Raw genomic sequence first — 17,676 nt, 5'->3', positions numbered from 1 at the left:
TAGGTTGGTACTTAGCAATTCGGACGCAGCCAAGGAAATGGTGGCAGGGCAGATGTTGACGTTGTGAGGACAGAATGCAGAGAGTCGCTAAACTCGGATGAGGACCTACACTTGCTAATCTTGCCCCAATTTACAATAACAAACAATGGAAATAAGAATACAAATCAAGAGCATAAAAAGGAAACAAACATAAACAAGAAGCGTCATATCAGAGAGGAAATGTTACAATATTACGAACTGGTGAGGGTCTGGAGGTGACACCTCTCGACTTACACTGACGTTCTTTGTTCAGTACAAAAATGACGTCATACACTCAATACAACAGCGCCACGGTGTGGAGCGAGATCGCATGACACAGTTCAACCCCCGGGAGTTTGTCGGTTCAGTTTTAGAACCAAAGTGTGTTTTCACTTTTTCGAACACATTTTCATCAATACAAGACACTCCCCTTTGATCGTTTGCTGTGGTGGTTCTACTGCTTTGGTCTGGAACTCCACTCTCTTCTATCGATTGCTTTGCCCTGGATCTCTACAGTGACCATGGCGGCTACTCAAGCTACGAATCCTTCACAGTTGCTCCCACTTGGTTTGTAAACTCTTGATAATTCTCAACATTCTTGAGATGTTTTTTTTTAAGGAAGAAATTCTGAGTTAATATAAATGTTTGCGGGCTGGACTTCTTTTTTTTTTTTAGCCGGACGTTCGCGTTAGCCGCGTTTAGTCAGCTAGCGGTAGCTTCACACTTGCAGGCGTGATAGTCGCCGTTTCTGTTCGGGTTTCTGCTGACGGTGAATGCGTGTCTCCAGTGGTGCTTTGCTGTTCACACGACAAAAATGCTGTGTATTTTCCGCTAAAAGGAAATACTAAGAGGGAAGTGCGTTGTTTCCCTTTGTTTCTGTGAATGTGAATGGAGGTGAGTCCCACGTTGTGTCAGCTCACTGCGTTGGTTGAACACCAAACCCCGCGAGTGGTAAAATCACGAATATCAGAATATTGAGTTTGAACCAAACTATCAGGATTTTGTCGCAAACACGTCACAGCCGCACAAGCCAGGAGCAGTTTCCACTCGGAGCATTTACTTCGTGTTCTTCTCGCCTGCGATGCCGTCTCAATGTTGTCTGCCTCTTTGGTCATTGAACTGTGGAGCTCCAAGTGCGATGGAACCCACAGCAGCTCTGCTGTCGTCTTTCAGAGCTGGTGGACAAATGCATCGGCTCGCGGATTCACATCGTCATGAAAACGGACAAAGAAATCGTCGGCACCCTGCTGGGGTTCGACGACTTCGTCAGTATCCTTTTGATTCAAGAGCCTGTGACGTCACGGCTCCTGTGAACGCTGTCCGTGCTCGTCCTTAACGCGGCGTGTCAGATATGGTCCTGGAGGACGTGACGGAATTGTAAGTACAAGTACTTCACTTCTGCACGTGGTTTCTGACTTCTGCTTGTAACTGCTGGTGTTGGTGATGTCAGTGAGATCACGCCGGAGGGGCGGAGGATAACCAAGCTGGACCAGATCCTGCTCAATGGCAACAACATCACCATGGTAACCGCATCAGAGTAAATCATCCCCCCTCGTGAGAACGCCACAGGACACCTGACATGTTTGTTTTCCTCTGTTGACATGCAGCTCATCCCCGGGGGGGAAGGCCCTGAAGTCTGAGGATCGCCCCTGGAGCTGCGGCGTTTAACCCTTAGTTGACTGTCACCTCTCGGTCTTTGGGGAGGAGAATATTTTTGTAGTGAGATTCCTGATTATTTGTTGTACTAGAAGGTGACGTCACGAGTCACGCCACCAACAAGCTTTTTGTTACAAATAAATGAGACTCGTTTGAAAAGGCACACTTCTGTTTTATTTGGGAAAACCCGTCACAAAGCAGCACTCCAACATGAGTCTGTCTGAGCAGTAGAATCAGAACCGGAGGAAGGAAACCGCACAGCTGACCAGGACTGACGGCCGCTGTCGCCAGGCAGGATTATCTGCAGGTCCAAAGCAGGGTTAGCAGTGTCACAAGGGCGGCTCCGGAGTTGTCAGAATCAGAACCTCCTCCTGTCCACGCCACATTCATTTGATAGACAGAAGCTGAGGTTCTTCAGAGGGGCGCTAGGCTCTGGGCTCCGGCGCCCGCCGCCGCATCAGTGGTTGAACCAGATGGACATCCCAGAGTTTGTTTCTTTCAGAGAAGGAGCCGGCCGCCTTTGTGACACCGCGCACGTGTGATTGTGGTTAAAACACCTGGGACATCATGTCCCCCCTGACCGCACCCCCACCCCTGACCCCGCTTCAATACATGGAAGGCTTCTCCTCTCCTTTCGGATTGGTGACCTTTTCGAGGTTCTTGCAGATGATGTCATAGAGTTCCGCCTGAAGCAAACAGAAGACAAGGAGTCAAGTCGTTGCGTGGCAACATCGCCGCTAACAATTTGAGTTACCCGCCGCCAACGCACGTAGAAGCCGCGGATGTCGAGGACGATGACTCTGATCTCGGAGTAGATGGCCTCGTCCTTCTCGTGGACCAGCGAGCGGTAGTCCATCTGCGGGGGAGGAGCAAAGTCAAGAGAAACTGCAGTGATTGGTCAGAGTTTGAAGGCAGGGCTGGAACTCACCACGTGAGTGTCTTTGGAGGCTTTGGCGACGGCGTCCCCCCTCTCTGAGAAGTACCTAGGAGGTGTGATAAAGACAATTTGACAAAAGCAACGGCGCCAGAGGTTTGTCGCCTCCAGATGGCCACGAAAGCGTCGGCGGTTCGAGTTTGAATCCAGCCTACTTGTTGATGTTGGTCTGGAACGTGTCAACTTTGGTCTTCACGGCCGTGATCCTCTCCAGGATTTTCTCCTGTGTTGAAAGAGGAGCGATTAGCGTCAAACACACGCTTCCTGGTGCGTCTTTTAGCGCCGGCGTGCAACCGTACCTGGATGGCGACTCCAAAGTCGTTCCCGTCCTCTATTTTGGGGATGAGGTGCTGAATCCAGCAGGACACCTGGAGACACACGTGGCAGGTGGGTCAAAGGTCAGATTTAGAGAGCACGCACAACATCGTGGGTTTGGCCCGGCGTCCTCACCGTGATCATGGTCTCTCGCAGGCTGACGATCTCTGGCTTGACCTTGTCCAGCAGCTCCAGGATCTTCTCGTTGCCCTTGATGAAGCCGCACTTGGGCGCTGTGGAAGCAGCAGAGGTGAGGCCTTAGTTCCCCTCGTGTTGCTTGTGTCCAGAGGATCAGGTTCCCCTCAGGGTTCTCTGCAGGTGCGGGGCCGTGACCTTATATGGTCGATGTTCACGGGTCACTTGGGAGAACGTCTGACAGATGTGAGCTTCAACTCTGTTCCCTAAAACACTAGCAGAACCTGCAGTGACAGCACAGAGACCTAGAGGGGAACGTCTGTCTGCATTCCCTGCACATCCCAAATGTTCCTTGAACATCCAGCACCCCCCCCCCCCACCAGGAATGTTCTAGAAGAAGACTCTACCTTTTTTCTTCTTCTCTTCATCTTCATTCTTGTCGGTTTCCATTTCCTGTCGGATCAGTTAATCAGAGTCAGATCACGGCTGAACCAAACTGTTCTCCCCTCAAGAACGTGGAGAACCCAGCATCCATCCACCACTCTGTCCCAGCCTTCCTTCATCTCTTCACTGCATTTTTTTCATACACTTCTGATTTTTTCGTGTGAGTCAACAACGGCGGGACGCGGTCCGAGGGACCAGGTCTCACCTCGTCCTCTGGGGACGGGGGGTCCGGTATGGGGATGTCCAGTGCAGCTTGGAGGGAGGAGGTGTCTGTGACGCTGAGCGCTTCCTCCTGGGGGGGGACAGCAACATGTGACAGGTGCAGCGGTGGAACGTCTGCTGGTTTTATTCTACGTCAAACATCAACGTGTCTGTGTGGCGTTCTGACCCTCAGCAGCGCGTCCAGCTGCACGATCTTGCCGGGGATGAAGCTGGAGAACAGACGGTGAGCCTGAGGAGCACAAGAGCGCATCTGCTTAGTGGGACTCAGACAGGAGACAACGGTTATGCTGGCTGATGACGTCACTCCACCTACCTCTTGGTAAAGGGACTGGCGGAAGTTTTCCACCTGTGGGGACAGAAAGATTAAAGTTACAGCAACCAGCAGAAAATTCCCGAGACCCTTAATCTGCTGAATCACGTTCCACCGTCGACGTTTCACTTTCGCTTTCCTCCCGGTAACGCGGGGTTCCCCCCGCTTTTCCAGCGGCGCGCGAGCTTTGACGCCTTTGTTAACGTTTCTTAAACAGACAAAAGAACCGGAACGTGACGTCCTCGAACACGTTTCCTCATAAACGTTCCGCCACAGGGCAGAAGCCCGTCCCGACTCACCTTCGCTGCACTTTCCCGGCTGATTTTCATCGTTGACGTTTTTGACATGACGAAGCAAAAAAGACGAAGCAGAACGTTAATGATGTAACTTAAGTCAATAAATACGTGAGTCTGACGTGCTCAGGTGCAGCCGAGGTCGAGGTCTCGCCGTCCAACTCTGATCGCTCCTTTATTTCCTCATCACATTTACTTTCGATTTGCCGTCACATGACGCCCCGCCCACTTTGGGGCGATCCGAGAGATGAAATCACCTCACCTCGCCCATTCACTTGTGGTATTTTACTCGTTATTTTCTATCTACATATACAACATATATTTAAAAAGTACAACAACTGTAAAGTTTCGTGATTCTCGAATCTTATTTCTGCCTCAGCTTTGGTGTTTTACTGCTGTTCTCTCTGACTGTCAGGCACTTTGTAACCCTGTATTTAATTCAAACACTCTTGCAAACCTTCATTTACTCTTGAGATGTTTTTACTCTAAAAACAGCGCGAGTTCTTGGATGCTGGCCCGTCGCTTGATGTAAAAACTTTGTGAGGATTCTTAATTATTAACGTTATTGTTATTAACGGCATGTGCGAATCACATATTTGTCATATCCAGGCCTACATTTCTATATTTCCCTTGAATGTCAGCAGCTGAACTTTAAAACTGCAACTCTCCTCTCCTTTCACTTCGTTTGTACTTCAGAGTTTCTTTTTTTTGTAAAATTCACGGGGGTTTTATTAGCATAGTTTTCTTCGTTTTGTCTTGTAGCCCAACATTATCAGGGATCGGGGTGTTTCAAAAATGATTCCTCAAAGGAAATTGGGCGAAGTGATTCCAACGATGTAGAACGGACGGCTTTTATTTTGAAAATGTAACAATCTGACCGGAAGTAAAGGACGGAAGACGAACTCCAGTTCCGCCTTCAAGCTGCGTCCAGGGGCGCCGGATCAGAGCGCGGATGTCAGGTGAGACGTCGTCCAACCTGCGAGGTTCGACTCACGCCGGTGACACCGACGACGTCCAGGCTTCGTTTTAGGCGTCCGGGCGGCGGGTGAAGCGAGCGCGAGGAGCCTCGCTCGCCGGGACTCGGTTCGTCCCGCGAACTAAAAGTTTCGTTTGTGGAGAAGTAGTCGTAGTCGGACGTCTGGTGCTCGCTTTAAGTTTAAACCGGCGAAAGTTTCACGCAACGCGAGTTTAAACGGCCTGTTATAAGTTCGGCGACCTCTGCGCGGCGGCGTGACGTGAAAACCAGGCTGAAATATTCCGGTGTTTACTTCACGGTCCACTCGGCTCGCTGCCTTTGCGGATTTCCCCGAGACGTGACCCACTTCCCCGCTCCGCTGGAGACCGGAGAGACTCGGCCGGCTGGGACGCGGCCAGACCGGGGAGACTAGAACCACTTGTTTATCTGGAACATTCGCACTCTTGATACATGAGCCTGCAGTTTCCTGGTTCAGAACTGGAGACTCGTGTAGAGTAATCGAGTACAGGTTCTTATTTACTTGCACTTTTTTTGTTTGTTTTTGTGGTGGAGCAGAAATGTTGATGAGTCCTGGAGGCTCAGGGCTTGAGAGGAAGCCATCTCGTCTCTCTCTGTTTTGTTGGACATTTTAGTTTTGGACGGATCTTCATGCTGTCCTCTTCTTCGTCTCTGTCCTGTTGGTTCTTTTATCATTCAGATCTTTTACTTTGTTCGGGTAGGTTGATCAGGAGGTAGGTCAGGACGGCGCTGACCGTTGGCCAGGAGGTGCCGGGTCAACGTGTCACTCTCCACCTGGTGTCTTGTGCTTCCTGTTCTCCCTCCAGCTATGAGCAGCAGCCCTCTGCTCTTCCAGATGGAGGAGGTCCGGAGGAGAGCCCAGTCCCTCCTCTCCTCATCCGGCTCCGCCCAGGACGTGAAGTCTCAGGTCCACACGATGGCCGGCATCCCGCTGCCTCTGTCTGAGAAGTACCGGCTCCTGGCGGCAGAGACCATGATGAGGGAGAACACGGCGGGCCGCAACAGATCCGAGGTGAGGTGTTAGATGGGACTTTGTGTCCTTCAGCAAGTCCTGAAGTTTCCAACACATCCTGAAGGAGTCGCTCCGTCCTACGCCTTCCAAGTGCCATTAAGCCAGCAATGTCACTGCCTGCTCCAGGTCCTGGAGTCTCTGAGTCGCCTGGTCAAGGCCTTGAGTATCCTGGAGAAATATGGCTGCAACCTCACCTGTCCCGCCAGGCCCAGGTACTGGCGGAGTGTCAAGCACAACAACCCCGTCTTCAGGACCACGGTGGACGCCATCAAGGTGAGACGTTTGCTGTCCTTACAGAAAGTCAGTGCTTTTGTGTTCTTGGTGACGACGATGATCTTGAGCTGAAGTGCTCCGGCTCCATCTGCAGGGTGGCAGGAGAGTCCTCTACCTCTACGGTTACACCAACCAGCAGACTGACGGCCTCAGTTTCCCCGATGATGTCACCAAACCAGATACTGATAAAGTGGCCGCCGTGACTCTAGAGGTCATGACCTTACGGTTAGAGATCGACATGCTCATCAAGGTGAGGTCATTGCTGAGGAATCATCAGTGGGTTCTCAACAGTTGTGTGTTTACCTGTGTGTGTGTGTGTGTGTGTGTGATAATTCTGCAGGGCACACACCCCCATCAGGACGCCTTCAAGGACGTCGTCCCACTGACCACCCAGGAGGTCGGTACCACTTCCTAGGGTGCATTCAAGCTTCCAGCAGACGCGGGTCTCAGCTGTGAGGCCGCGTGCCTGCGTTTTTCTCTCGTACGTCATCGCGCTGACAACGTCATCATCACACATAAAAGTGAAAAATGCCGGTGATGTTCCCATAAATCGCCGTGTCCCGTACGGTTCCAGAAAGCTGCTGCCAGATCTCCTCTTCTCCGTAGATGGCGAGCAGCTCGCGGACTTCACGATCTTGCCAGTGCGCTGCCGCGATCGATAAAAAAAGATGTGAAGATTGCAATTCAAGTTGTTTATTACACGATCGCGCTTGGGCAGTTCAGGTTAGGGTTCCCCCTAGTGGTGGGAGTTCCCAAGCAGAGATGAACTCACCTAAGGTCATTCACCTGTAAAGTGTCAGAACAAAAGGAGTGAAGTGGCGTCTGGGGACATCAACAGGAAGACTGATCTCAGGTCAGAGGCCAAAACTGTACTGAGAGGTGAGTGAGCAGCTCTCACAGCCCCGCACGGTTTTTTAAATTATGTTTTTCCAGAGCTTCCACAGTGACAGCCTGACAGGCGGCACAGCGACAAAATCAGAATGCGACATGAAGGTCGTGTGACACCTGAGACAGCGCGGGTTGCCTTTTTCACACTGCAGCCAAGCAGAGCCACTAAACACCCGGGTCGCTAGGAGGGTCGGTGGATGCAGGTCGAAATGTTGAGTCGACCCTTTCAGAGCGCCCAAACATCCGTGTTCACCCGCGTTTGTGGTGCGGTGTGAAAGGGTCTTTAGAGGCATCAAGACTGAGATGTGCTTGACTCGCTCAGGTGGTCGAGTGGTTCGAGTGCATGTCACAAACGCAGCTCACGCCGGCTCCAATCCTGGCCAGAGGTCCTTTGCTGCATCCTTTTTAACTGTTAAAATTAAAGGCTGAAAGTCTTAAAAGACAGAAATGCCCCTATTTAATATTTTGTACTTAAATAATGAAGAGAACTGACTACGCCGTTGGAGGCGGGGCCTAATTATTCGTCAGGAAGTTTCTCATTGACACGTGATGCCAGTAAAAGCTGGAATCGCAGGTGTAGGTAACCTCCTGGATCCAGACGAGAGTCCAGTCTTTGTGGTTCTGTGCTGTGAGGAAACGCTTCATGTTGAAGGACTTTTGGCTGGTTTGTTCAGGAGTCCCTGGCGTCGGACGCCGTGGTCATCGTGCCCAGGGAGGAGCCGCACGGAGACACGCCACAGGTTCTCTCTCCTTCACCTAAACCTTCTCAAGGTCCTGGACAAACCCAGAAACCCTCCACAGGTGAGCTGCTGCCATTTCTCAGTCTGAGGCTCAGGCGCGTCCAGGCCGCCGCTGCAGAAACTCTGATGTCTTTCTCTCTCCAGCTTCTGCTGCAGCCAGCGAGTGCAATTTGTGCGGCGGCCCTGCGACTCTGCTTTGCCCGTCATGCAACAGTCAAGCTTTCTGTGACGCGTGTGATGACCTCTTCCACCGCCACCCGTCCAGGACCAATCACAAGAGAGACAGAGGCCAGTACACCAAGCAGGGTGTGTCAGACTGACGCCGTAACGGCGATAAGGCTGAAGGTGAGAGGTGTTCTAACTGGCTGGTCTCCCTCATTCACACCTGTGTCCTCTCTCTCCGCCCTGAAGAGGCGTGTAGCATCTGTGGTCTGAGCGCCGTGCACTCCCTCTGCTCCACCTGTGACCAGAGGTTGTGTCTCAAGTGTGACAGGCTCTTCCACTCTCACCCCGACCGCAAAGGCCACAACAGGACGGTTATCACACCTGCCAAAACCTCCAGGTGAGGACAAGACGGTGTTCGTACGGTCACCAAAGAGTCGCCAGCTCTGAATCCTAAGTAGAACTTCCTTTTTTTCCGGTCCCAGCCCGTCGTTGTCGCCCTGGGAGTGCGCTCATTGCACCACTGTGAACGAGACGCGAGCCGTGCTCTGTTCCACCTGTGAACGTCCTCGACTCGCCACCGCCGCTTCCACTGCTCAGGAAGCGCCCACGTCCCCGAACACAGGTGAGACTGATAAACCGTTACAAGGTCGATGAAACTGAGAGGAAGTAGAATTCACATGTGTGCCGGCGTCACGGAGGATCAGCTGGCCCACAGGGTCCAGAGCAGTGTCAGGTTCCGGTCTGCAGCCATGTTTTGTGTGTGTTGCTCCCTCAGAGTGGCAGTGTAAGAGCTGCACGGTTGTCAATCAAGGCAGCAGCGTCCTCTGTGAGGTGTGTGAGCGCCCTCGTCTGGCCACCCGCCCGCCTGCCACGCCGGTGCTGTCCGGCCCAGGATCTCTGTCTGATGCTGGGACAAAGGTTGGTCAGGCCCTGCTTCCTCAGCTGGTTTAGTCTTGGTGAATGTTCATCTGAGGTATTACAGTGATACTTCATCCAAAAGAGGGTATTTCACCTTTCAACTACTCACTAGTTTGTGTCCTGAGCTCACAAAGATGCTTTGTCATCTCACCCCTGATCTTGTCCCACTAATCCTGTGTCATATTCCTGTCTCCGTCTCCTCTTCACAGTGGACCTGCCAGTTCTGCACCTACGTCAACACCAGGCCTGTGACCGTGTGTGAGATATGTGGCCTGGCGTGTAAAGACACGGCCGGAGTTTCTCTTCCCCAGTCACTCCTGCAGGCGCCGGCCAGTGGGAAGGATCCGGCTCAGCCCGTGGCGAGGTCTCAGCCCAAGCCCAGACTCACCCTGGAGCTGCAGAGACAGGAGCGCATGAAGGAGGACGGACTCAGTCTCATCCACCAGATACGAGTAGGTCTCCAGACAGAGGAAGACTTTGGACGCAGATGCAGTATAAACCCTCTCTTTCTCCTTGCTAGGAAGCTGAGAAACGTGGCGTCAGCCCCGAGGAGGTGTATGCCGCGCTCTGTGTGTGCAGCAGCAGCAACGTCAACCCTTGTGATTGGCTGACGTCAGAGCTGCCTCACCTGCTGGATGAAATCTGCGCCATGGCTGCTTCGGTCCAGCTGAACTACAAATCAGGGGATTCCGGGACGCAGCCCGTGGCGGAGAGGGAGGAGCCAGAACAGCTGGGTCCGGCTGCCTCAGGTGAAGGTGTAAAGCTGTCCAGAGCCGAGGCGAAGCTGGCGTGGTTGGCAGCCGGAGGCGACACAGAGAGAGCAGTGAGACAGCTGCTGAGAGACCGACAGGTCAAGGTCAGAGACGAACGTCACTATCCCTAATATTAGGATCTAGAACCGTGCAGCAGTCCATGGAGACCCGGCCCACCCTGCTCCTGGGTGACCGCTGCCTCTAACTTTGTCACTGCTGTGATTGAAATTCCCGTAAACGGATCAGAATGATCCTGAAGCCACGGCATCATCAGAGCGCTCTGAACCTGGAGCGAATCACTGCTCCGTCACTGCCTGCTGAACGACAGGCAAACCACCTTTAAAGTGCCGTTTTTCTGAATGGAGTTTGGCCTGTGGATGCTGTTGGGATTTTCTTCTCATCACTCATTCTCCTAGGGATCACTTTCTCTCTGTCTGTCTGTCTCTCTCTGTCTGTCTCTGTCTCTCTCTCTCTCTCTGTCTGTCTCTCTCTGTCAGTCTCTCTGTCTCTCTCTGTCTGTCTGTCTGTCTCTCTGTCTGTCTGTCTCTCTCTCTCTCTCTCTCTCTCTCCCTCTCCTTGTTTCCTGTCTGGATTCTCTTAAGTGATGTGTTGCTGCCTGCAGGCAGTTTTCATTCTGGTGTCCCACTTTTGCTTTCCCTTCTCCTCCTGCAGTTAACAGCTCTGACAATTGTTTAACCTTCAGATTATTTATTTCTAGTCATTGTAGGTAATAACAGCTGCGTCTCCATGGAGGTGCGTGTCCCTGCTCATCTTCAGGAGTGTGCAGCAGGATATTAGCCCACACTGGAGCTTCTTTGTAGCTCTGAAGTCTGTTGATTGTAGCTTTGGTTCTGTTTGCCTGGAGGCTGGTAGTTTCCCAGTGGCTCACATCTACCAGAACGAGACAGAACTCACCTCCTGCCGTGGCTGATGCCAGTGTGGAGTCGTAGGAGGGGACAAGAGAATGTTCTCATCCCTTTAGAACCTTCAGTGATCAGTCAAGCTTGTGTTCCATAAGTAGAACCCTGCTGAAGGCTCTCACCCAGCAGACCTGTAGACATCAAATCATGTTTTGACTTCCGGTCTTTGCAGATGAGGGAGCTTCACTCGCTGGGCTTCAGGGACGTGGCTCAGTGTGAGGAAGCCCTGCGTCTGAGTGGAGGGGAAATGAAGGGGGCTCTGTCCCTCCTCCAGCGGCCTCTCCTGGAACCCTTCCACCAGCGGATCTGGGTCGACCAGCCAGAGCCGCCCATCGATCCCAAACACCCCGACAAACAGGTTGTTGTAGGCAGCCGAGACCCTCACGGCCGTACTGGCGACAGCGAGCATCTTTTCGTACGTTACAAGCAACGAGTAACTGTGGTTGTCCTCATTTGCTCCCTCAGAGGATGTGCCGGCGTCTCCTTGCACTGTATGACCTGCCCAGCTGGGGGCGCTGTGAGCTTATCCTGTCCTTACTCCAAGAGCCGGGCGTCACCTACTCCCTGGAGGACGTTGTGCAGGCTGTGAAAGAGTCGCACGATAAAGATTTCATCCGGCGCCTCCTGAACAACAACTGTCCCATCTGCCTGTGTGTCTTCCCCCGCAGCAAGGTGGCCCCTCAGACTCTCCCCCGTCCTGGCGCATGAACAAGTCCCTTCAGCTACACGTAAAACACGTCAGGATTCTGACAGTGAAGCAGGTCCTTTTGCAGCACTTGACAGTAACAGGAAGAACTCCTCTGTTATCAGGAGGTGACGCAGTCGCTTGTCTGGTGGCAACAGCATCTTATCTTGTGATGTGATACGATGTCATCAGACATCAACCTTTTATTAGCTTGTGATAGTGAATCACTTGTCCCACAAGGTACAACATTAAACCCGTCCCTGTTCATGCGGCCGTCCTCTGCTTCCCTGATGGTGCAGCTGCTGCATGAAGCTCAGAATAATGAATCCACTGTCGTAGAAACAACCGTTATTCCATGGGAGTCACGTGACCCTCAGAGCAGAACGTCCACTGTCTTTACAGCTGAAACAGATGAACTGAGATTCCTCCCAGACGGGTGCCGCCGTTGTGGAGTTGTTTATTTCTTGTTTTTCCTCTCCGCCCTTTCAGATGCAGTCGCTGACTTCCTGCCAGTGCTCCGTGTGTCACGAGTGCTTCAGCCAGCACTTCACCATCGCCGTGAGAGACAAGCACATCAGGGACATGGTGTGTCCCGTCTGCAGCGAGCCGGACATCAACGACCCCGAGAAGCTGGACAGCTACTTCTCCACACTGGATATCCAGGTGAACCGAGAGAACTGTCCATTCCCCCCAGACGTGTGGGTTTCCTGCCGAGTAGCCAGTAATGCAGAGACGGCAACAGCAGGCTCAGCAGCATTTGTCAGAAGTGCAGATCTCCTCCGCTCGCTCGCACACTTGTGAATACTCGCGTCGGTTGCATACACCCAGCTGAATATGTTGCTTCTCCAGCTGCGGGACTGTTTGGAACCTGACGTCTACGAGCTGTTCCACAAGAAGTTGACTGAGCACGCGCTGATGAAAGACCCCAAGTTCCTGTGGTGCTGTCACGTGAGTCGCCGCCCTCACATCCCTGTTGAAAACCGGACTTTTAGATTCTGGCAAAAGCAGAATTTTTGTCCTCTGACATTTTGTGTACTTGTACTTGCTTCTACTGTGTTCGATGCTGCAATGGTCTCAGTGCACCTCGGGGTTCATCAACGATGGAGACCAGCTGAAAGTCACCTGCCCCTCCTGCCGCAAGAGTTTTTGTGCCCAGTGTAAGAAACCTGTGAGTATAACTGTGTTTTCATCTGAGATTTCACCAGAAACATCCATGACTGAGCCTCTTACAGATCAGACATCGGTGAATTCTTGAAACTGACTCACTGACTCCCCTGTGGCCTCAGTGGGAGCCTCAGCACCAGGATCTGTCCTGTGAGCAGTTCCAGCAGTGGAAGAGGGACAACGACCCGGACTACCAGAGACAGGGTCTGGCTGGCTACCTGAGAGACAACGGCATCAGTGAGGCTCATCATTCAGTCCTTTCTAAACTGATAAACTGATTTGTTTGGACTGACGTGGTTGCGACGTTGTGGTTCAGCCTGTCCCCACTGCAGGTTCCAGTACGCCCTGACGAAGGGCGGCTGCATGCACTTCAACTGCTCCCAGTGCAGGTACCAGTTCTGCAGTGGCTGCAATAACCCCTACCACAAGGTGAGCCCTTGAACTTCAGCGTTTAGACCGTAATCACAGCAACGAGAAGGAGTCCCGACCTTCATCCATCTCTTCTCTCTGGCAGACGGCGTGTAAGACGGCCCAGTGCAGTTACAGCGGCCTCCATGCTCACCACCCTCGCGACTGTCTCTTCTACCTGCGTGACTGGGAGCCTTCCAGACTGCAGGCCCTGCTGGAGGTTAGATGCTGCCTGCTTGCTTGTAGGGCCTCTGTGTTGTTTCCCACTTCTACGTACTGTGAGTCTGCATGAGCTGAGCCATGAGATCAGTGTTGGTTTGCCCAAATCTAATTTTATATCATTTAATTTCATTGTCTTGGTCTGAGCCGCAGCATATAATGTGATTTAATGTCATATTTCTTCATTTCCCTGCTCAGAGGAACGGCATGGTGTTCAACACAGATGCTTCCAACGGAACACAGACGGGTACGGATCTTATCAGCATGAATGTGTGTCTCTCCTCGCTGCACCTAGAAATGTCCTGCAGAATCGTTCCTATCAAAGTTTGGAATCAGTGGACAGTTTCTCCATCTGTGCTCTGAAAACGCCACTTTATTGCCTCGTGTGAATGATCGTCGCTGTTCTGACTGTGGTGCAGACACGTGTGGCGTGATGGAGCAGAAGGATGAAGGAGGTCAGCAGATGGATTCCCCATGTGGCATCCAAACACAGCCGGGACAAGCCGGACTCTGCGAGTGAGTTTGATCCAACTGACTTCAAAATTTAACTGTTGAGTTAAAACTCATCTCATACTAAAGAGTCAAAGTGCAGGTGAGCTGAAAGGAGCAGAGCAACTTTTAGTGAAACATCGTCCATCAATCCAGACAAGAAGATTGACCCCCTCTTCTAGGGAGCTGAGACCCAGGCTAGTTAGCTTAGCACAATGGCTGGTAGTGGGTGGGAAGTGTTAGCGTAGCTCCGTCTCTGCCTGCATTAATATCAGGAGGGTTGTGTAACCTTGGTGATGAATACCAGTTTAACATGAGGAGACGTTGTAGTGGTAGAATCAGACACGTAGCCGGAACTACTTTCCTGACTGGGCGCAGTGATTTGACGCAGCACCCCCAAAGCTCCACTGGAACTTGGGTCAACAGAACCAAAGGTTTGTTGAGGACTAGAAGAGCGACTGCTGCTACTGATGATGAGGAGGAGGATTCCTGCTGGACACACCAGCATCCTGGACCTGAGCTAGCTGATGCTAACACTTCCACCCACTACCAGCCATTGGGCTAAGCTAACCAGCCCGGACCTGAGCTAGCTGATGCTAACACTTCCACCCACTACCAGCCACTGGGCTAAGCTAACCAGCCTGGACCTGAGCTAGCTGATGCTAACACTTCCACCCACTACCAGCCACTGGGCTAAGCTAACCAGCCTGGACCTGAGCTAGCTGATGCTAACACTTCCACCCACTACCAGCCATTGGGCTAAGCTAACTACCCTGGACCTGAGCTAGCTGATGCTAACACTTCCCACCCACTACCAGCCATTGGGCTAAGCTAACTAGCCAGGACCTGAGCTAGCTGATGCTAACACCTCCCACCCACTACCAGTTACTGTGCTAAGCTAACTAGCGTGGCTTTTCTGACTCTGGGAATGATGGATAATAAGAGACTTTCCCTTAAATGAATTCAGGGAGAAGTGACATCAGTCTCTAGTTTAACACATGAAAGCGCCACATATTTGTGCAGGAAGGCATTTGATGAAAGTTCTATTTTTCTGCTTTTACATCTGGAGCTGAAATAAGTTCAAGCATCAGTAAAAGTCAACTTGTTCCTGATATGAACTTCCCTCCCAGTCACCCCCCGCTCGTCCTGCCAGATTGATGAAAAACAAGCACATTCCTCCGTTCTGAGGTCACTGCAGTCGGGGAGCAAGTTGAGGACAGAGATTGTTTGTCAGTTCTGGACAGAAGGAGGTCTCTGAAGTCCTTCTCGTGGTTTGTAGGAAGCACTACCGGGAGTACTTGGTCAGCCTGATCAACGCTCATTCCCTGGACCCGGCGCCGCTCTACGACCTCCATGACCTGGTCAGAGCCTGCGAGAGATACCAGGTGGACACGCAGAGGGGAGACGGCGAGGATGAGAGCGTTTACCACGCTCGGCTGCTCAAGGTGAGATGCCTCATTGATCGGCGTAACACTTGGGGTCAGCGATGTGTTCAAAGACGCCTCAGAGGTAACACAGGAATAAAGGTTTGACGGACAAGTTCAAGAGGCCCAAACAGTGAAGAGGACGGGGTGGAGACGGGGCTCCTCCTCTCCACCTGAATCATCTGGAAGCACCAGAAATCTTCTTTTTGGGACAAATGAGAACATTGGCAGGTTGAGGAGCTTCTAGAAACTTGTTTCCTGTCGTTTAAAAAAAAAAAAGACCAGAATGGCTCCTTTACCGAAGCCTCCACCAAGTCTTGTCAGATTCAGCCCAGCACAGTTGATCGTGTCTCTGTTCATGATGGTTTTACAGTTTCTTCTGTTGTCAGACGTGTATTTCGTCAATCACACCTGACATGTTTCAACCGTCAAAAAGAAGAAACAGCAAAGCGACGAACACAATCAGGAGAAGAACGGCATTACCAGAAACCATGAAACCAGCGCTAACGGACAGCTGCAAATGGGAGAATCGTAGTTTGGGTTGGGAAAAGGCCAAAGTCGTCCGCACAGAAGACAACAGGCACAGGATTATGGAAGCAGCGGAGACCAGGAGGCCAGCCCGCGCAGCCGTGAACCAGGACGAGGGGGCTTTCTTGCTTTCCAACGCCTCGAGTGACATCCTTCAGCGGCGAGCCGTCAGCACGGCGCCGTGTCGACCTGTCAGTCTGAGGAACCAGATTGACAGGTCGACGCCGCCTCAGTGCACATCAGCCGATTTATACACGTCACTCCCCATCCAGTGACGCCTCTGGCGAAGGCGGAAGTTGACCGTTGAAACACGTCGGGTGTGACTGACAAACGTGTCTGATAGCAGAAGAAACTGGAAAACTATTGTCAGATTTATTACTCAAACAAATGTGTGACCTCCACTTGTGTCAGCAAAAAGAACCACACGAACGCTCAAATTACGCCTCATTTAATTAAAATACACACACACATACATACGTACACGTGTGTGCATACGCACATGTACACACATATCTGAACAGCAGGAGGATGAACAGCGTTTGAAAAACCTTGTTGTGTTTATTTTCCTCTCACAGAAACTAATGGAGGTTCCTCTGGGAGAAAAGGTTCCTCGAATCAAATGAGAGTTCCTGGACGGGGGCAAAGATCATTGGGAATTCTGGGCGGCAGAAACACGAGGGTCCGGTTGGGTTTGTGGTTGCGGTCCGACTGCTGGAGACGCGTCTCATCGTTCATCCGACTGAGGATTTCTTTTCCTGTTGATGATAAATCTTGGCCATTGATGGCAGGTCACTCTGAGCTGACCACTTCCTCTTAGCCTTTGAAGCGTTGATCGATGAGGGCGGGGTCGGCGCTCAGGTTGGATGATGAGTGTCTGCTTCTTTGTATTGCAGTGGATGAAATGAACACATCACCAGACTGGGAAGCAGAAATGTTGATGTTTGGTGTCATGTTGGATATCTGATGGTAAATCAGGTGGCAGTCAGGAAAGATGTGAGCAGGTGAGGGGGTTCATAGCAGGACGCCAAACAAACTCTGCCCGCACATCCAGTCCTCGCACTTGGGAGTGACAGGTGATCATTTATGTCTCAGTGAATATCGTCTGAAAGGGTTTGTTTCATACGTAGACCGATTTTAAATGCACGCGTGGAGAAATTAAATTCAGTTCTAAGACTCTGCTCCGTCCTTGTCTTGTTTTTAGTTTTGTTTTTTGACACTCCTTCAAGTCAGCAGGTCCCCCGATGGGTTTGTCAGATGTCCAGATTTGACCAGCCAGTGAAGTTCGAGTGACGCCGCTTCAGCAGCGGTGATGGCAGCGCACAGACGTCTTCAGAGCTTCATTTTTCCACTCAGCTGATGAAGAAATATTCAAATATCTTCCTTCTGGGTTTTTTTTGTTGTTTTTTTAAACTTTAATTTTTATTGAGATATTTTCCTTTGCATAGATGTAACCTACAACTACAAACATAAATCAACATGTGGGAGTCTCTATCAAAGCAATTAGTCCACATTCCAGACTAGACTATGTAGCTTGTATGGTTGGTCGCTCATGGAACACAGATGACGTCCTTCTCTTCCATCTCTCGTTAAGTTGAGCCTCCTGGAGCCGTAGACCATGGATCAGTTTTTCCTTTTTGTCAATGTCCTCTATAAGGTGGGTCCACTGGTCCTCTGCAGGGGGGTCGTCCTTTCCCCATTTCTTCGTGATGGCTTTTTTGGCTGCTGTCAATAGTACTTTTACCAAGTATATGTCTTCCGCTCTCACATTTT

General features: G+C 51.5%; 3 protein-coding genes across 7 annotated transcripts; 2 read left to right on the top strand and 1 right to left on the bottom strand.

Annotated features, from left to right (window-relative positions):
* The first annotated feature begins 319 nt into the window (after nt 1-319).
* On the top strand, nt 320-1,837 carry lsm5 (LSM5 homolog, U6 small nuclear RNA and mRNA degradation associated). Its single transcript, XM_086190998.1, has 5 exons — nt 320-585; nt 1,192-1,287; nt 1,368-1,395; nt 1,469-1,541; nt 1,626-1,837. The coding sequence occupies exons 1-5, from the start codon at nt 540-542 to the stop codon at nt 1,656-1,658; spliced, it is 276 nt and encodes a 91-aa protein (XP_086047124.1). The 5' UTR covers nt 320-539; the 3' UTR covers nt 1,659-1,837.
* Nucleotides 1,832-4,538, bottom strand: psme2 (proteasome activator subunit 2). The gene is made up of 11 exons (XM_086190995.1): nt 4,334-4,538; nt 4,038-4,070; nt 3,891-3,953; nt 3,708-3,794; nt 3,466-3,511; nt 3,059-3,156; nt 2,908-2,976; nt 2,764-2,831; nt 2,603-2,657; nt 2,444-2,530; nt 1,832-2,360 (listed from the first exon to the last, which is right to left on the bottom strand). The coding sequence occupies exons 1-11, from the start codon at nt 4,379-4,381 to the stop codon at nt 2,280-2,282; spliced, it is 735 nt and encodes a 244-aa protein (XP_086047121.1). The 5' UTR covers nt 4,382-4,538; the 3' UTR covers nt 1,832-2,279.
* Nucleotides 4,539-5,185: 647 nt separating this feature from the next.
* Nucleotides 5,186-17,084, top strand: LOC147241336 (E3 ubiquitin-protein ligase RNF31-like). 5 transcript variants are annotated; one of them, XM_086190985.1, is made up of 24 exons: nt 5,186-5,286; nt 6,128-6,333; nt 6,460-6,606; nt 6,701-6,856; nt 6,947-7,003; nt 8,169-8,295; nt 8,379-8,540; nt 8,646-8,796; nt 8,882-9,021; nt 9,175-9,317; nt 9,527-9,769; nt 9,838-10,173; nt 11,162-11,347; nt 11,455-11,661; nt 12,164-12,337; nt 12,524-12,622; nt 12,753-12,842; nt 12,961-13,075; nt 13,155-13,267; nt 13,353-13,466; nt 13,664-13,712; nt 13,885-13,981; nt 15,234-15,399; nt 16,482-17,084. In XM_086190985.1, the coding sequence occupies exons 1-24, from the start codon at nt 5,280-5,282 to the stop codon at nt 16,527-16,529; spliced, it is 3,333 nt and encodes a 1,110-aa protein (XP_086047111.1). In that variant the 5' UTR covers nt 5,186-5,279; the 3' UTR covers nt 16,530-17,084. The 5 variants fall into 5 exon arrangements, with proteins under 5 accessions (XP_086047111.1, XP_086047113.1, XP_086047112.1 ...); XM_086190987.1 differs by having other exon boundaries at nt 5,199-5,286; nt 6,157-6,333; XM_086190986.1 differs by having other exon boundaries at nt 5,240-5,286; nt 6,023-6,333.
* The last annotated feature ends 592 nt before the right edge of the window (nt 17,085-17,676 follow it).

This window comes from Aulostomus chinensis, chromosome 21 (genome assembly GCF_037954235.1).
Source record: "Aulostomus chinensis isolate RoL2024-O1b breed Wild chromosome 21, RoL_Achi_v1.0, whole genome shotgun sequence".
Lineage (NCBI taxonomy): Eukaryota > Metazoa > Chordata > Actinopteri > Syngnathiformes > Aulostomidae > Aulostomus > Aulostomus chinensis.
This window is presented reverse-complemented; position numbering and strand designations above follow the sequence as displayed.